Raw genomic sequence first — 14189 nt, forward strand, 5'->3', positions numbered from 1 at the left:
AGAGTAAAGTTTTGGATGGAACGGAGAGATTCCTGTTAAGCTTTTTAGCCCCCCCCCCCCGGAAGATCCTGATTCACACGCGACGCAACAACGATGGAGATATCAGAAGAAGCTGAAAAGGCAAAGAGGATCTTGCAGATCTACCGAGAGCTGAGAGAGACCTTGATAATGCTCTTTCCAGGAGTTCCCTGCCTAGCGACCGATGACGCTGCCTCGGCTCGGAGGAAGATTGGACGCTCGCGGGGCGGGGAGGTGGAGTGGGCGGGGCTTGGGCAGGACTTTCCCCCGGGGCTGAACGGAGAAAGTCCCATTTCGGAGTCTTCAGGGGGCGAAGAAGAGAGAGAGAAGGATGGGGGGCTCCGGCGCTGCGCCTTTGGCCTTTGGGGGGCTCCTGCTGGGGATGGGGGTGCTGGTGGTCTCCGCTTCGGAGGGGCTGCGCGTGGAGGAGCCTCCAGGTGAGCAAAGATTCTGCAATTGGGGGGGGGGGGGAGAAGGAAGAGGAGACTCCGCTTAGCGGGACCCCCATCAGTGGGGCTCCTTTGGCGATCCCTCCTAGGTGGTCTTCCATGATGTTAATAGTCAGTCCCTAAGTGACTGTGGAGGCCAATTCTGGATCCACGCGTCCTTCCACAGTGGGGACATTGATTCCTGGGCAGGAGTTGATCACGGTGTGGATTTGCCACGCGTGCCTTCCTCTTAGCACTTTTCTCCCTTGGTCCTGAGTTCAAGTGTCTTCAAAGCCCATGACACCTTTGGAAAAGGCTGTTCTCCAACTGGAGCCCTCACAGGCCAGTGTTTCCCAGTTGTCAGTGTTTATACTACATTTTGTTAGATTTCCCTTGAGAGAGTCTTTAAACCTCTTTTGTTGACCACCAGCATTACGCTTTCCGTTTTTAAGTTAGGACTAGAGTAGTTAATCTGTCATCAGAACAACACGGTTTAGTTCAGCAAAGTAATGTTGAAGAATCCTTCCTTCCCCACGGGTGATCTTTGCTTCTTCCAGACACTGGGGGCAAAGGGGCAGGAGGGAAGGGGAAACACCCTCCCCACTGAAAAAGAGCAGCTCAGGCTTCTTGGACTGGGACGGAGAGAGCATTTATTTATTGCAATTAATTATATCCCACCTTTCAGGATTGAGATCCTACCCCAGCAGCTTACAAATAACATTCAATTGAATTTTAATAATAATAATAATAATAATAAATTTTTATTTATACCCCGCCCTCCCCAGTCAAAAACCGGGCTCAGGGCGGCTGACACCAACAAAACCACAATAAAACATAAAGACAATTAATTAAAATACAGATTAAAATACAGTATTAAAATTTAAAGTGCAGCCTCATTTCAAGTAGGCCATAAGTGGCTGACACCAACAGAACCACAATAAAACATAAAAACAATTAGTTAAAATACAGATTAAAATACAGTATTAAAATTTAAAGTGCAGCCTCATTTCAAGTAGGCCATAAATCCAAGCCATGAGGGAGAAAAACACAGGGGTCAGGCTGAGTCTAACCCAAAGGCCAGGCAGAACAGCTCTGTCTTGCAGGCCCTGCGGAAAGATGACAAATCCCGCAGGGCCCTGGTCTCCTGGGAAAGAGCGTTCCACCAGGTTGGGGCCAGTACTGAAAAGGCCCTGGCTCTAGTAGAGGCCAATCTAGCCATCTTATGACTCGGGATCTCCAGAATATTATTGTTTGTGGACCTTAAGGTCCTCCGCGGGGCATACCAGGAGAGGCGGTCCCGTAGGTACGAGGGTCCCAAGTCGCATAGGGCTTTAAAGGTCAAAACCAGCACCTTAAACCTGATCCTGTACTCCACCGGGAGCCAGTGCAGCTGGTGAAGCACTGGATGAATGTGATCCCACGGCCGGGACCCTGTAAGGAGCCTCGCCGCGGCATTCTGCACCCGCTGGAGTTTCTGGGTCAGCTTTAAGGGCAACCCTGCGTAGAGCGAGTTACAATAGTCAAGCCTGGAGGTGATCGTCGCATGGATCACTGTGGCCAGATCGGGGCGAGAGAGGTAAGGGACCAACTGCTTGATGCGGCGGAGATGGAAAAATGCCACCTTTAATAGAATTAGGCTTTATACCTCATTGACAGCTGAGGGCAGGCAGCCCTGGGGGACTTTTTTTGCAGGGTGGGGCGGGGAGCGTAGCGGAATCTGGCCCTGAGCGCTCCTTCACCTGCCTCTCAAAACCATCCCCATCCTTATTACTCCATTTATCTCCCATCATTTCCAAGAGATCTCATAACCAATCATTAACTCTATAAATGACTCCGCATAACGCATAAATATACTTTCGTCTGCTCCTTCTCAAAAGTAAGAAACCCAGGTATGGGCGTAGCCAGGATTTTTGTTAGGAGGGGGATTCTCAGGTTGCAAAGTGTTTTTATGTATTTTTATTGATGGGGGGGGGGCCAACTGCCCCTTCCTGTCCACGCCCATGACGCTGCAGCAAAACTGGGGCAAAGGGGAACCTGTATTCCCCCCCCCCTCGCGACAGGTCCCCTCTCCCAGTCACACACACCCTGCTTTGGGGGTCCTCTGGGGGCTGGAATGGGCTCCTGCGTAGACAGGCGTCACTTCCTGCACTTTGGCAGGGAAAGAGAAAGTGAAACCGGGTCTCCCGCAAAGGGGGGAGGGGGGTGTCTTCAAAGCAGAGACGCGTCTCCCACACTCCTCGGTATCACGCCCTTTTCTTGGTCTCCCCCCCCCCAAGTAATTAATTAAATAAATAAATAACTAAAAAGCCGATATCTCGGTTCTGTCCCCCCCCCCAATAAATCCTAGCTACGGCCATGTGGTCCAGGGGACCTTGGAGGTTGTGGCTCCCTCTCCACACCGGCCTTACCTGCCGCTCTCTCGCTTTCCTTTGGGAGGAGGTGAAAGGGGGGGTCTCCCTGCTCAGCCTTCCCCCCCCCGCCTGTCATGGGATCACGTGACACGAGAGAGAGAGAGAATGGGAGAGAAGCAGACCAGGGACAACTATTCGCTATCGTGGGAGCTGCGCCCTTCAGGGAACCGGGAAGATGAAGCCTCCATCCCCCCTTTCATTTCCCCCCCCCCCGGCAGAGCATTTCCTGCACCAGTCGAAGCACGAGTGCCACTTCTCCAACGGGACGCAGCGGATTCGCCTCCTAGACAGGTACTTCTTCGACCGGCAGGAGCTCAGCTACTTCGACAGCGACTTAGGGAAGTTCGTGGCGGTGGCTGAACTGGGGAAGTCCGACGTCGAGAGAGTGAACAAGGACAAGGACTTCCTGCGGGGTGTGATGTCCAACGTGGATTCCTTCTGCCGGCACAACTACGAGATCTTAGAGTCCCTTTCCCAGGCCCGTCGCGGTGAGTCCAGAATCGGGATGGGGGGGGGGGGCGTCATGGGAAACGAGGCCCCGGAAGAACTCAAAATGGGGAGCGTGGGGTGGACACGGGACTTTCTCCCCTCCCAGCCCCTGCCGCCCCTCCCGCTTTTCAGAGAGGAAGAGGGGCCTTTCCTGGTGCCCCCCTCCAGAGGCAGAGTTTCTGGAGCATCACAAACCATTTCGTGTATTGCAATGGGGGTGGTGTCTGCTTTGGTTTAGTTAGTTATTATTAATTAAATTCGCATCCCGCCCTAATAATAATAAATCATTGCTACATTGTTGTTTGTTGTTTGTTTATACCCCGCCCAGCTTGCAGGGTTTCCCCAGCCATTCTGGGCAGCTCCCAACAGAATTAAAAGCACAAGAGAACATCAAACATTAAAAAGTTCCCTAAACTTCATTTCCTGCCTGTGCATTCCCACCATCTCCCCCCCCCAGGAGCTGGAGATGGTGTTCTGTCTATGGTTCTCCCCCTCCTCATTCCATCCCCACAACAACCCTGTGAGGGAGGCCAGGCTGAGGGGCAGGGGCTGGCCAGGGACACCCAGTGAGCCTCAAGGCCCAGGGGGGATTTGAACCCAGGACACAGTCCAACACTGGACTACATTAGAGTGGGGGGCTGCAAGGGGGAAAACGCAGCCTTTCATGGAGAGAAGAGAGAGCACATTTCAAGCAAAAACCCTGAACATTTTTAAAGGACAAAATGATGTTATTTTGACATTACTCAGTACATTGGCTCCCAGTACGTTTCCGAGCACAATTCAAAGTGTTGGTGTTGACCTTTAAAGCCCTAAACGGCCTCGGTCCGGTATACCTGAAGGAGCGTCTCCACCCCCATCGTTCTGCCCGGACACTGAGGTCCAGCTCCGAGGGCCTTCTGGCGGTTCCCTCACTACGAGAAGCCAAGTTACAGGGAACCAGGCAGAGGGCCTTCTCGGTAGTGGCACCCACCCTGTGGAATGCCCTCCCACTAGAGGTCAAAGAGAACAACAACTACCAGACCTTTAGAAGGCATCTCAAGGCAGCCCTATTTAGGGAAGCTTTTAATGTTTGATGGATCTCTGTATTTTAATGTTTGATGGATTTCTGTATTTTAGAATTTCTGTTTTGTTGGAAGCCGCCCAGAGTGGCTGGGGGAACCCGGCCAGATGGGCGGGGTATAAATAATAAATTATTATTATTATTATTATTATTAATTGTGAGATCTTTAACCTGTTGTTTCCTGCACACCTGACATGGATTCAGGTAGGGCTGCCGTATGTCCAGTTTTCTGTGGGGGGGGGGTAGAAATTAACCCCACAATCTCAAAATCACATACGTTCAGGATTAAATAATAAATATTATAAAAATGGTCCCTTTCCTTTCCACCCACTCATTACTATTTTCTGTTTCTTTTTCTTTTATATAATTTTTTATTGGTTTTACAGATAAACACCACAATTTAAACACAACAAATACAAACAGAAATAAGAAAAAATAACATTACAGAAATAACAATAAAAAACACAAAAATCAAAATACAATAATCCTTTTCCATTAACATTGTAAAAGGGGACTTCCTCGAGTTCCCCCTATCTGCGGTTCATTTCTCATTCATCTTTAGCAATTTCCAATTCATTGTTTAAAACTCCTTCCTATCTCAAATCTCTCATACATCAGTTTATTTAACATAATTCTCATACTCGCAGTTTCTATGAACTTCTAAATCTAATCTCAATATACAATTTTACCATATTTTTTTAAAATAAACTTTAAAATCTTCCCAGTCTTCTTCTGTCACTTCTTCTTCCCAGTCACATAGTCTCCCGGTCATTTCAGCCATGTTCCATGTACTCCATCATTTTCATTTGCCAATCTTCCACTGTTGGTAATTATTGAGTCTTCCAGTTCTTAGCTAATAATACTCTTGCCACCGTTGTAGCATACAGAAAAAAGTTACATCTTTATTGGGAATCTCTTTTCCAACTATACCCAGTAGAAAGGATTCTGGTTTCTTAATAAATGTGTTTTTCAACACTCTCTTTAGTTCATTATAAATCTTCTCCCAGAAGTCCCTTACTAGTGGGCAAGTCCACCACATATGATAAAAAGATCCTTCCTCTTTCTTACATTTCCAACATTTATTATCATGATTATGATAGATCTTAGCTAGTTTTACTGGTGTAAGATACCATCTATACATCATCTTCATTATATTTTCTCTTAAAAGATTACACACAGTAAATTTCAAATTCTGTTTCCATAATCTTTCCCAATCTTCCATCAAAATATTATGTCCCACATCCTTTGCCCAAAGTATCATAACATTTTTTGTTTGTTCATCTTTCATATGCCACTCAAGCAATAACTTATACATTCTGGAAAGTATTTTTGTTTTTGGTTGTAACAATTCTGTTTCCAACTTTGACTTCTCTTCTTGAAATCCATTTAGGTGTTTTTCTTTCTAACAAATCTTTATCTATTCCAAACATTATACAATGATTTTCTAATCATATGATTCTTAAAACCTTTGTGAACCTTCACCTTATCATACCACAGATATGCATGCCAGCCAAATGCATTGTCGTAGCCTTCCAAATCTAATACATCAGTATTTTCCAGCATAAACCATTCTTTCACCCAGCAAAATGCAGCCGCTTCATAATATATCTTTAGGTCTGGCAGGGAAACACCCCCTCTGTCTTTACTATCAGTTAAAATCTTATATTTAATTCTGGGTTTTCCCCCCTGCCATATAAATTTCGAGAGCACCTTTTGCCATTCTTTAAAACAATCCATCTTATCAATTATTGGCTATGATTGAAACAAAAATAGCATCCTTGGCAATACATTCATCTTAACAACTGCAATACGGCCCAACAAAGACAATTTCAAATTTGACCATATTTCTAGGTCTCTCTTGATTTCATTCCATAACTTATCATAGTTATCTTTATATAAATTCAGATTTTTTGCTGTCATATTTACACCAAGGTATTTCACTTTTCTTAACAAATAACAAACCAGTTGCTTCCTGTAACTCCTTTCTCTCATTAATATTTAAATTTTTATCTAAAAACTCTTATTCAATTTAAATCCTGCTACACTTCCAAATTCATATATCAAATTCAGTGCTTTAATTGCACTGGATTCTGGATCTTGCAAGGTCAATACCAGATTGTCTGCAAAGGCTTTGAGTTTAAATTGCTTTTTCCCTACTCTCACACCTTTTATCTCATCTTCTTTCCTACCGTAATCATGGAGAGTAAAACCTCCAGGACAGATATAAACAGTAGAGGGGAAAGGGGGCACCCTTGCCTTGTTCCTTTTTCAATTCTTATTTCCTCTCATACCACATTATTAACAATTATCTTTGCTTTCTGCTCAGAGTAAATCGCATTTTCACCATGCAGAAAGCTCTGGCCGATCTCCATCTTCTCTAGATTCTTCTTTAGAAACATCCAAGAGACATTATCAAAGGCTTTCTCAGGATCTATAAACATTAATATAGCTTTTGTATTTTTATTTTGTTCAAGCATCTCCAAAATGTCCACTACATTCCTGATGTTATCTTTCATATGTCTTCCAGGTAGAAAACCCGCTTGATCATGATGTATATAATCCTTTAAAACTTTTTTCAATCTTGAAGCCAAAATGTTTGCAAAGATTTTGTAATCCACATTCAGCAAGGAAATCGGACGATAGTTCTTCACTTGATCTCTATCTGTGTCAGGTTTCAGTATCAGAGTAATATAAGTGTCTCTCCAGGTCTCCGGTGCCTCCCCTCCTCCCAATATTTGATTGCATAAGTCAGTAAACGGCTGAATCAGCCAATCTTTTAACGTTTTATAATATTTAGCTGTCAGTCCATCAGGTCCTGGTGCTTTACCCAATTGCATTTGCATAATTGCATGTTCCACTTCTTGTCTTGAAATTTGTTGACCGAGTAGGGATTTTTTTATCTTCAACTCCCCCCTCCTGGTTCTCCACGGATCATCCCTAAATCAAAATTATATTGAAAGGAAAGTTACTATAATCACTTGGGGGGAGGGGTTGTGGATTTGTCTAACATTGGCTCTATATCACACACAAATTGATGCGCTGTTTTTCAGTTGGAGTGAAGGGCCCAGAAATAAATTGGTGGTCTCTCTCTCTTTCGTGCATGAGCACACACACACACACACACACACACACGTCTGACAGGTGAAACTTTCCCAATAATTGCATTTCCACAGGAGAAAAGGGCTTAACCTGTTGAATTTCTGCCTGCCGCCCAGCTGTTAAAAGCACAAGAACCTCAGCTGTCTTTGTGCAACTCCCATCATCCCTAGCGAGCAGGACCAGTGGTCAGGGAGGATGGGAATTCTGGTCCAAAAAGAGTTGGCAACCCAAGTTTGGGAAACACTGAGCAGACCTGTCACGTTAGCGCCCCACAGCACCTTTAATCTCTTTCCCCACTGGCATGCCCGCTCTCCCTCCGGAGTCTGCTTGGCTGCCCCACGTTACCTGGGAAAGGATCTAGCTATGCTCAGTGGCTCTAACGGGGTTATAAAACAATTCCTTCAAATGGTAAAGCTGCCACCACCCGGGGTCTCCTTAAAGCCACCGGGACCAATAATACACACTCAGCCTGGTAGAGGGCAAAGCAGCCTAGGACTGGGTTTAGCAGTGTAACCAGAAAGGACCAAGATCCACAAAGAAATATCTTTTAACTATTTATTATAAAACAGTTAAACAAAGTAAAATGCAACAGTTCTCAAGAAAAGGGAATACAAAGATAAAACAAGAAAGATATAACTAACTTACGGATACAAACTTAAGGCAAAGTTGAAATCAAGACTGCATCTCTCCATCTCGGGCAATGCGCAGTCAAGAGCCATTGGCAGACCTCAGTCTCTCTTAGGCTCTTTGAAGAGGAACAGGACAGCAGTACCTTGCTGGGCCATTTTGCAAGACAAAAGGACGCTAGAGCCCACTGCTTACAGACTTAAATCTTCAAAACCCTCGAGGTGTTCCACGTGGGCTTACAGGTCATTATCCAATCTACGTGGGTTTTGGCGTTTGAATAATCCAATCAAAAGTTCCACAACCGTTTGTCCTGTCAATTCAATTAGAGGCTACACAGATGTCTTGTGTTTACCCATTAATCAACCTGCAGGGCAATTAACACTCTCAGTTCCCAGCACACACCGGACAGCCCTTCCTCCCTAATTTCTTATCGCATAGGAATGGGAGATTTCACAGCTGCAAGGTTGGGGAAACTATACATGGGATCAAAGAACAGGATAGGAGTCAAAAATCCTCTTTCTCAGAGTTCAAGAGTTTAGATTCCCAGGCCATTCTCTCTCTTGATGGCCAGAGTCCCCATGAGGCTTTGCAACTCCCATGGTGCTCTGCACAAACCAAGGGTAGGAATACACATAGACTCATGACAAGACCATTGTACTGAAAGTTAAGGATCCTATATAGTGAATTCTGAACAGTATCTTGTTTGCTTGGAAAATAGGACAAACTCCTGAGATTCCCAGGACTAGGAAATGAGACAGAAGGATGGAAAGTGCCCTAGGAAGGGAGGGGCATCCCAAGGACCCCCAGGGAGTAGCAGTGCCCTGTGTGTGGAATGCCCAGCTTGACCACTGGGGAAACTGGGCTGACTTTGGGGGGGGGGAGTCAGAGATCCCACTGGTGGGAGTGGGAAGTTGGGGGCTAGGAGTGTAGAATTGACTGACTGTCCGGGGGGGGGGGGGCAAACTAGGCTTTCTGTCACCCGGAGCAAAGACCCAGGTTTGTTTGTCTCTCTCTCTCTCTCTCTCTCTCTCTCTCTCTCTCTCTCTCTCCTCGACACATTTGTTCATAAAGGGCATAAAAAGAAAGATGTTGGAGAAGAGAGAGTCTGTGTGTGTATCTGGTTTTCATTCAATCTTAAGCAGATCTCAGAGAGCAGTAGATCATTTGAGGAATTTGAATAAATATTATGACTGTATGTAAATAATAATAATAAAAACAATGGAAGCTGTGATAATGAACAGGCACATACCAGAGAGTAAGTCCTATTGAACTCTGTGGGGCTTACTTCTGAGTAAAGATGCTTAAGATTGTAGTATAAGACCGCAGAATCTTTATAGTTACCTGGGAGTAAGCTCCATTGAATTCAGTGGGACTTCTGAGTAGTAAAGGCTTGCAATTTAAGGCTCTAAAGAATAAAATAAAATAAAAACTATTCCACAAGATTCCTTCAAAAATTGCTGGCTGCTGAAGCATTGCAAATACAGTGGGACCTCTGGTTAAAAACTTAATTCGTTCCGGAGGTCCGATCTTAACCTGAAACTGTTCTTAACCTGAAGCACCACTTTAGCTAATGGGGCCTCCCGCTGCCGCACAATTTCTGTTCTCACCGTGAAGCAAAGTTCTTAACCAGAGGTACTATTTCTGGGTTAGTGGAGTCTGTAACCTGAAGCATCTGTAACCCAAGGTACCACTGTAAAGAATTTAAAGTGGATTGTCTACATTTTCCTCCCAAATTTCAGGAAGGGATAAATACAAAGAGCTTCATAGGTCAGCATCACAGTTCATTCATTGCAGGTATTTTATTTTCAGTATAAAGCGGACTCAGTTTTTGTAGCTGATTCTAGGCAGCTGTGCCCTCTTTATATTCACATGGTATAAACATGTATGTTGTCCTCCTCTAGAGATCCAAACACACACACACACACACACACACACACACACAGAGAGAGAGAGAGAGAGAGAGAGAGAGAGAATGAACACACAAGCATGCAAGACTCCAAAGTGCTTCTGTTCCCCAAAAGGGCAGGAGGGGGTGTTCTGATCTCTTCGCCACTTTTAATTGATCTCTGGGAAGATGAGGGAAGCAAAAGAAGAAGAAAAAAAGAAAACTGTTCCCTTTCAACTTTGCAACCTTCTCCAGGGTTTCTCTTTCGCACACAGTCCCAAAAACAGACAGAATTCTGGAGCCACCAGGAGGGGTTGCGGTTGGAGAAAGCTTCCTGCCTCCCGCCCCCCAAGCTGAGCTACAGTGGGGCCCCTCTAAGTGGTTGAGACCCTGGCTAGCCCCCCTCCCGCCTGGACTGTCTAGTGCAGGGGTCCCCAGACTTACCGGGCTTCGGGCCGGTGCCCGCCGCGCCGACCGCGCGGCGGGCCGGAGGGCAGGGGAGTGCGCGCACAGCGGGGCGGAGGGCGGGGGAGTGCGCGCCCGTGCGCATGCGCACACGCACACGCACACGGTCGGAAAAAATCGCCGAAAATCGCTTGTGCGCATGCGTATGGGCCTCCCCCGACCCGGAAGTGCACCGGAAATGACCTCTTATGGGTCGGGAGAGGCCCATACGCAAGCGCACAAAGGATTTTCAGTGATTTTTTTCCGATTTTGAAGATCGCCGCCGCGCCGCGCGCCGTAAGAGCGGGCGGCAGCAGCGGGCGGCGGGGGTCGTCGCGGGCCGGATTGGGAGGCTAATTGGGCCGCATCCGGCCCGGGGGCCGTAGTCTGGGGACCCCTGGTCTAGTGGGATGGTGGGAGAGGATCCCTGGTTCCCCTCTCCTCCATCACTTGAAGCCTCTAGGTCCCTCCCTGCCTCAATCTCTGACCTTCCTTCCCAATCTCCCTTGCCTCCCTCCTACAGTCCAGCCCAAGGTGAAGATCACCCCCACAGACAACGATGGATCTTCACCCCACAACACTCTGCTGATTTGCAAAGTGAACCGCTTCTTCCCCGCAAAGATTGAGATCAAGTGGTTCAGGAACGGGAAGGAGGAGCTCAAAGTGTGGACCACAGGCCTCACCCGGAACGGGGACTGGACCTTCAATTTTGATTTGGAGCTGGAGACAACGCCGGAACGTGGAGACGTCTACACCTGCCAGGTGGAGCACGCCAGCTTTGAAGGCCCCGTCACGGTGCAATGGGGTAGGACGCCTTCCCAGCCCTGACCCTCCTTCCTTATCATCTCCCCAAGGGAGTAGGGGGACATTCCTGGGGGACTAGATGGGTCAAGGTTGCTCCCCCCCAGGCCTGCCTCTCCTCACTCAAGGCTTTTTCTTCCTTCAGAGCCACAGTCGGACTCTGCCAGGAGCAAGATGTGGACGGGGATTGTGGGGATTGTGCTGGGGCTGGTCTTTGGGGCCACTGGACTCGCCCTTTACCTGAAGAACAAGAAAGGTGAGGCTGGGGTGCCAGGGGGAGAGGGAGGGTGGGGTGTGGGGGCTGGATTGGGCCCCAGGCTCCCCTCCTCTTCTTAGGCAGAGGCTCTTCAGAGGGTTCTGTGTCTTCTCCACTCCTAGGAAGTCCCTCTTGGTGTCTCAAATTTAGCCCGAATCACTTGCTGGATCTATAGTGGGTCTTACCTGAGGCTCTTTCCATCTTTTTACACTGTAAAGAAACTGAATACTTCTGAATTTAGATGGCTTTGGTCTTTCAGGACTGCTATTCTAAGCTCCTCCTGTCTTCCCTGAAGTGCTCCTAAGAGCAAGGCTCTCTCTCCACACAGAGCAAAGGGCCTTTGAGCCACCCGCAGCCAGGATCCCATCGCCTCACTTGGACCTCTTCCTCATTTGCATGAATTACTTTGTGTGAATTAATTAATAACTGGGCAAGGCTGAGCACCCCCATAGGATGCAGCCTAAGGAGCGTTGTGCGGTTTGTGGGGGGCATTGGGGGATGGGGGGAGAAGAGCAGATTGCAAAACATCCCCTGGTGTCCTTTCTGTGTTGGGAAAGAAATATTCATTTCCATATAATGAATTGTCTTTAACCCCTCATATTCTGTTTTGCAGGGGGAGGGGGAAAACAGTTCTTAGTTGTGCCTTGAGTGCATTATCTTGATATTGGGAGCTGGGGGGTGTTCTCAGGGGGTCTATTTGGGGTTATATTTGATGCTGACCAAGTATTGCTCTGTCTGTTGTTTTTTCCCCTCCCAGGGAGAGCTGTTCCTCAGCCTGCAGGTAACTTTCCTTCCTCCTCCTCTTCCTCTTCCTCCTCCTCCTGCCTCTTCCTTCCCCCACCCCTTCTCCCAGCTGCTTAGGTTGTCCCCCTTGCTTGCTTTTCATACAACCGGGGGTGGAGGATGGTTCTGATTGTAAACCCCCCCCCCAAATATGTACACGCTCTCCTGGAAGTGGGTCTGCAGGAGAATTCCCCACCTGGGAGTCCATCATGGAAAGCTCACTTTCAGGGGCCAAGTGAGGAGACCAGAGCTTTTTTCCCCTGCCCACTTTCCAAGGGTGGGGAACCTTTTCAACCCCAAAGGGCTGCGTTCTCTCCTGGGCCACCAATGGGGGTGGGACGTGCAACTATTGGCCGTGTCCCCAGGCAAAAGTGGGTGGAGCAATGCGCACAAATATCCCCTTTCCAGAATAGACTACTTTCTAACCAGTGTGGTGTAGTGGTTAAGAGCTGTAGACTCGTAATCTGGGGAACCGGGTTCGCGTCTCCGCTCCTCCACATGCAGCTGCTGGGTGACCTTGGGCTAGTCCCACTTCTCTGAAGTCTCTCAGCTTCACTCACCTCACAGAGTGTTTGTTGGGGGGGAGGAAGGGAAAGGAGAATGTTAGCCGCTTTGAGACTCCTTAAAGCGGGATAGCAATTCCAAACTCCTCTTCTCTCCATTCTTCATCCAAGTAAGCAAGAGGCACCCTCAGAGTTCAAGGAGCATCCCAGGGAGGTGGAAACACTTGGGGAGGGTTCAAAGCAGGGACAGGAGTTGACTTATGTACCAAAGAGAGAGAGAGTCCTGGGGGGCCCCTTTGGCCCAGAGTCCTGGGATTCCCCACCCCTCTTCCAAGCCAGCCAAGCCTCCCCTGCCAGACCCATAACCTCCAGGCTCTGCGGACTCCAACTCCCACCACCCCCAGCCAGCATGGCCAATGGTTAGAGGTCACAATGGGAACTGTCGTTTGGAATGCCTGCTGGTCACTCTATTTGAGCGTCCCCCAAATCCTGCCAGGGATTCACCTCCCTTGTCTCTCTCTTTTCTCTCTGCCTGCAGGACTCATCAGTTAGACATCGCTGCTCCCTCGGGATCCCAGGATGTGGAGAATTCCTTCCTGCAAGTTGCCCTCTGCCCTCGCTCAGTGGATGGGAGCTTTCCATTGGTTGCTTTTTATTGCTTCTTTCCCTGGGTGCCCCTTGAGGTTTCCATTGCTCTTTCATTTGGCAGATTGGCAGTTATCCTAGCTTGACCTCGCTTTATTTGCACGTCTCTGTTGGAGACTCTGGGCTCTGAATCTCCCCTGAGAAGCCTGAGCTTGACCCTTAAAGCAACAATGAATCCAGTCAGACTGTCAGGACTGAATGTTAGTTCTTAAACCCCTGATATAGGGAGCCTCATAAAATCTGACTCACCTTTTTGGGGGTATATTTTTTAATTATTTTTTCTTTTTTTAACATTTTAGAATATTCCTTTAAACAACCTTTAAATATAAATGACTTCCCTTCTTCTCTTTCCATGGTTCGTTTTGCATACCATAAATCCCTGCAAGTGTGCACAATTTCCCCCCAATATATTCAATAAACATTTTCCAATCTTCTCTAAACGTATGTTCTTCTTGTTCTCTTATTCTATATGTTAAATCTGCAAGCTCACCATATTCCATTAGCTTAAATTGCTGTTCATCTTTGGTTGGGACCTCACTCATTTCCCATTTTTTGGGCTAACAAAACACGGGCTGCAGTAGTGGCAGACATAAATAACCTTTTTTGACACCTGGGAATTTCCATCTGAATTATCCCCAACAAAAAGGGCTCTGGTTTTGTTTTTGTTTTTTAAAGTACTTTTAAACATTGTTTTCAATTCATTATAAATTATTTCCCAATACTCTTTTACCCTTTTACAA

General features: G+C 47.2%; 1 protein-coding gene across 1 annotated transcript; it reads left to right on the plus strand.

Moving 5' to 3' along the window:
* The first annotated feature begins 322 nt into the window (after window positions 1-322).
* Window positions 323-13889, plus strand: LOC118081368 (H-2 class II histocompatibility antigen, E-S beta chain). The gene is made up of 6 exons (XM_035107860.3): window positions 323-455; window positions 3076-3345; window positions 10985-11266; window positions 11408-11518; window positions 12276-12299; window positions 13343-13889. The coding sequence occupies exons 1-6, from the start codon at window positions 350-352 to the stop codon at window positions 13354-13356; spliced, it is 807 nt and encodes a 268-aa protein (XP_034963751.3). The 5' UTR covers window positions 323-349; the 3' UTR covers window positions 13357-13889.
* Window positions 13890-14189: the final 300 nt, after the last annotated feature.

This window comes from Zootoca vivipara, chromosome 2 (genome assembly GCF_965207765.1).
Source record: "Zootoca vivipara chromosome 2, rZooViv2.hap1.1, whole genome shotgun sequence".
Lineage (NCBI taxonomy): Eukaryota > Metazoa > Chordata > Lepidosauria > Squamata > Lacertidae > Zootoca > Zootoca vivipara.

Coding starts and splice junctions, on each gene's coding strand:
- LOC118081368 (XM_035107860.3), top strand. CDS start 350: ATGGGGGGCTCCGGCGCTGCGCCTTTGGCCTTTGGGGGGCTCCTGCTG. Junction 456..3,075: donor GCGCGTGGAGGAGCCTCCAG/GTGAGCAAAGAT, acceptor CCCCCCCGGCAG/AGCATTTCCTGCACCAGTCG. Junction 3,346..10,984: donor CCTTTCCCAGGCCCGTCGCG/GTGAGTCCAGAA, acceptor TCCCTCCTACAG/TCCAGCCCAAGGTGAAGATC.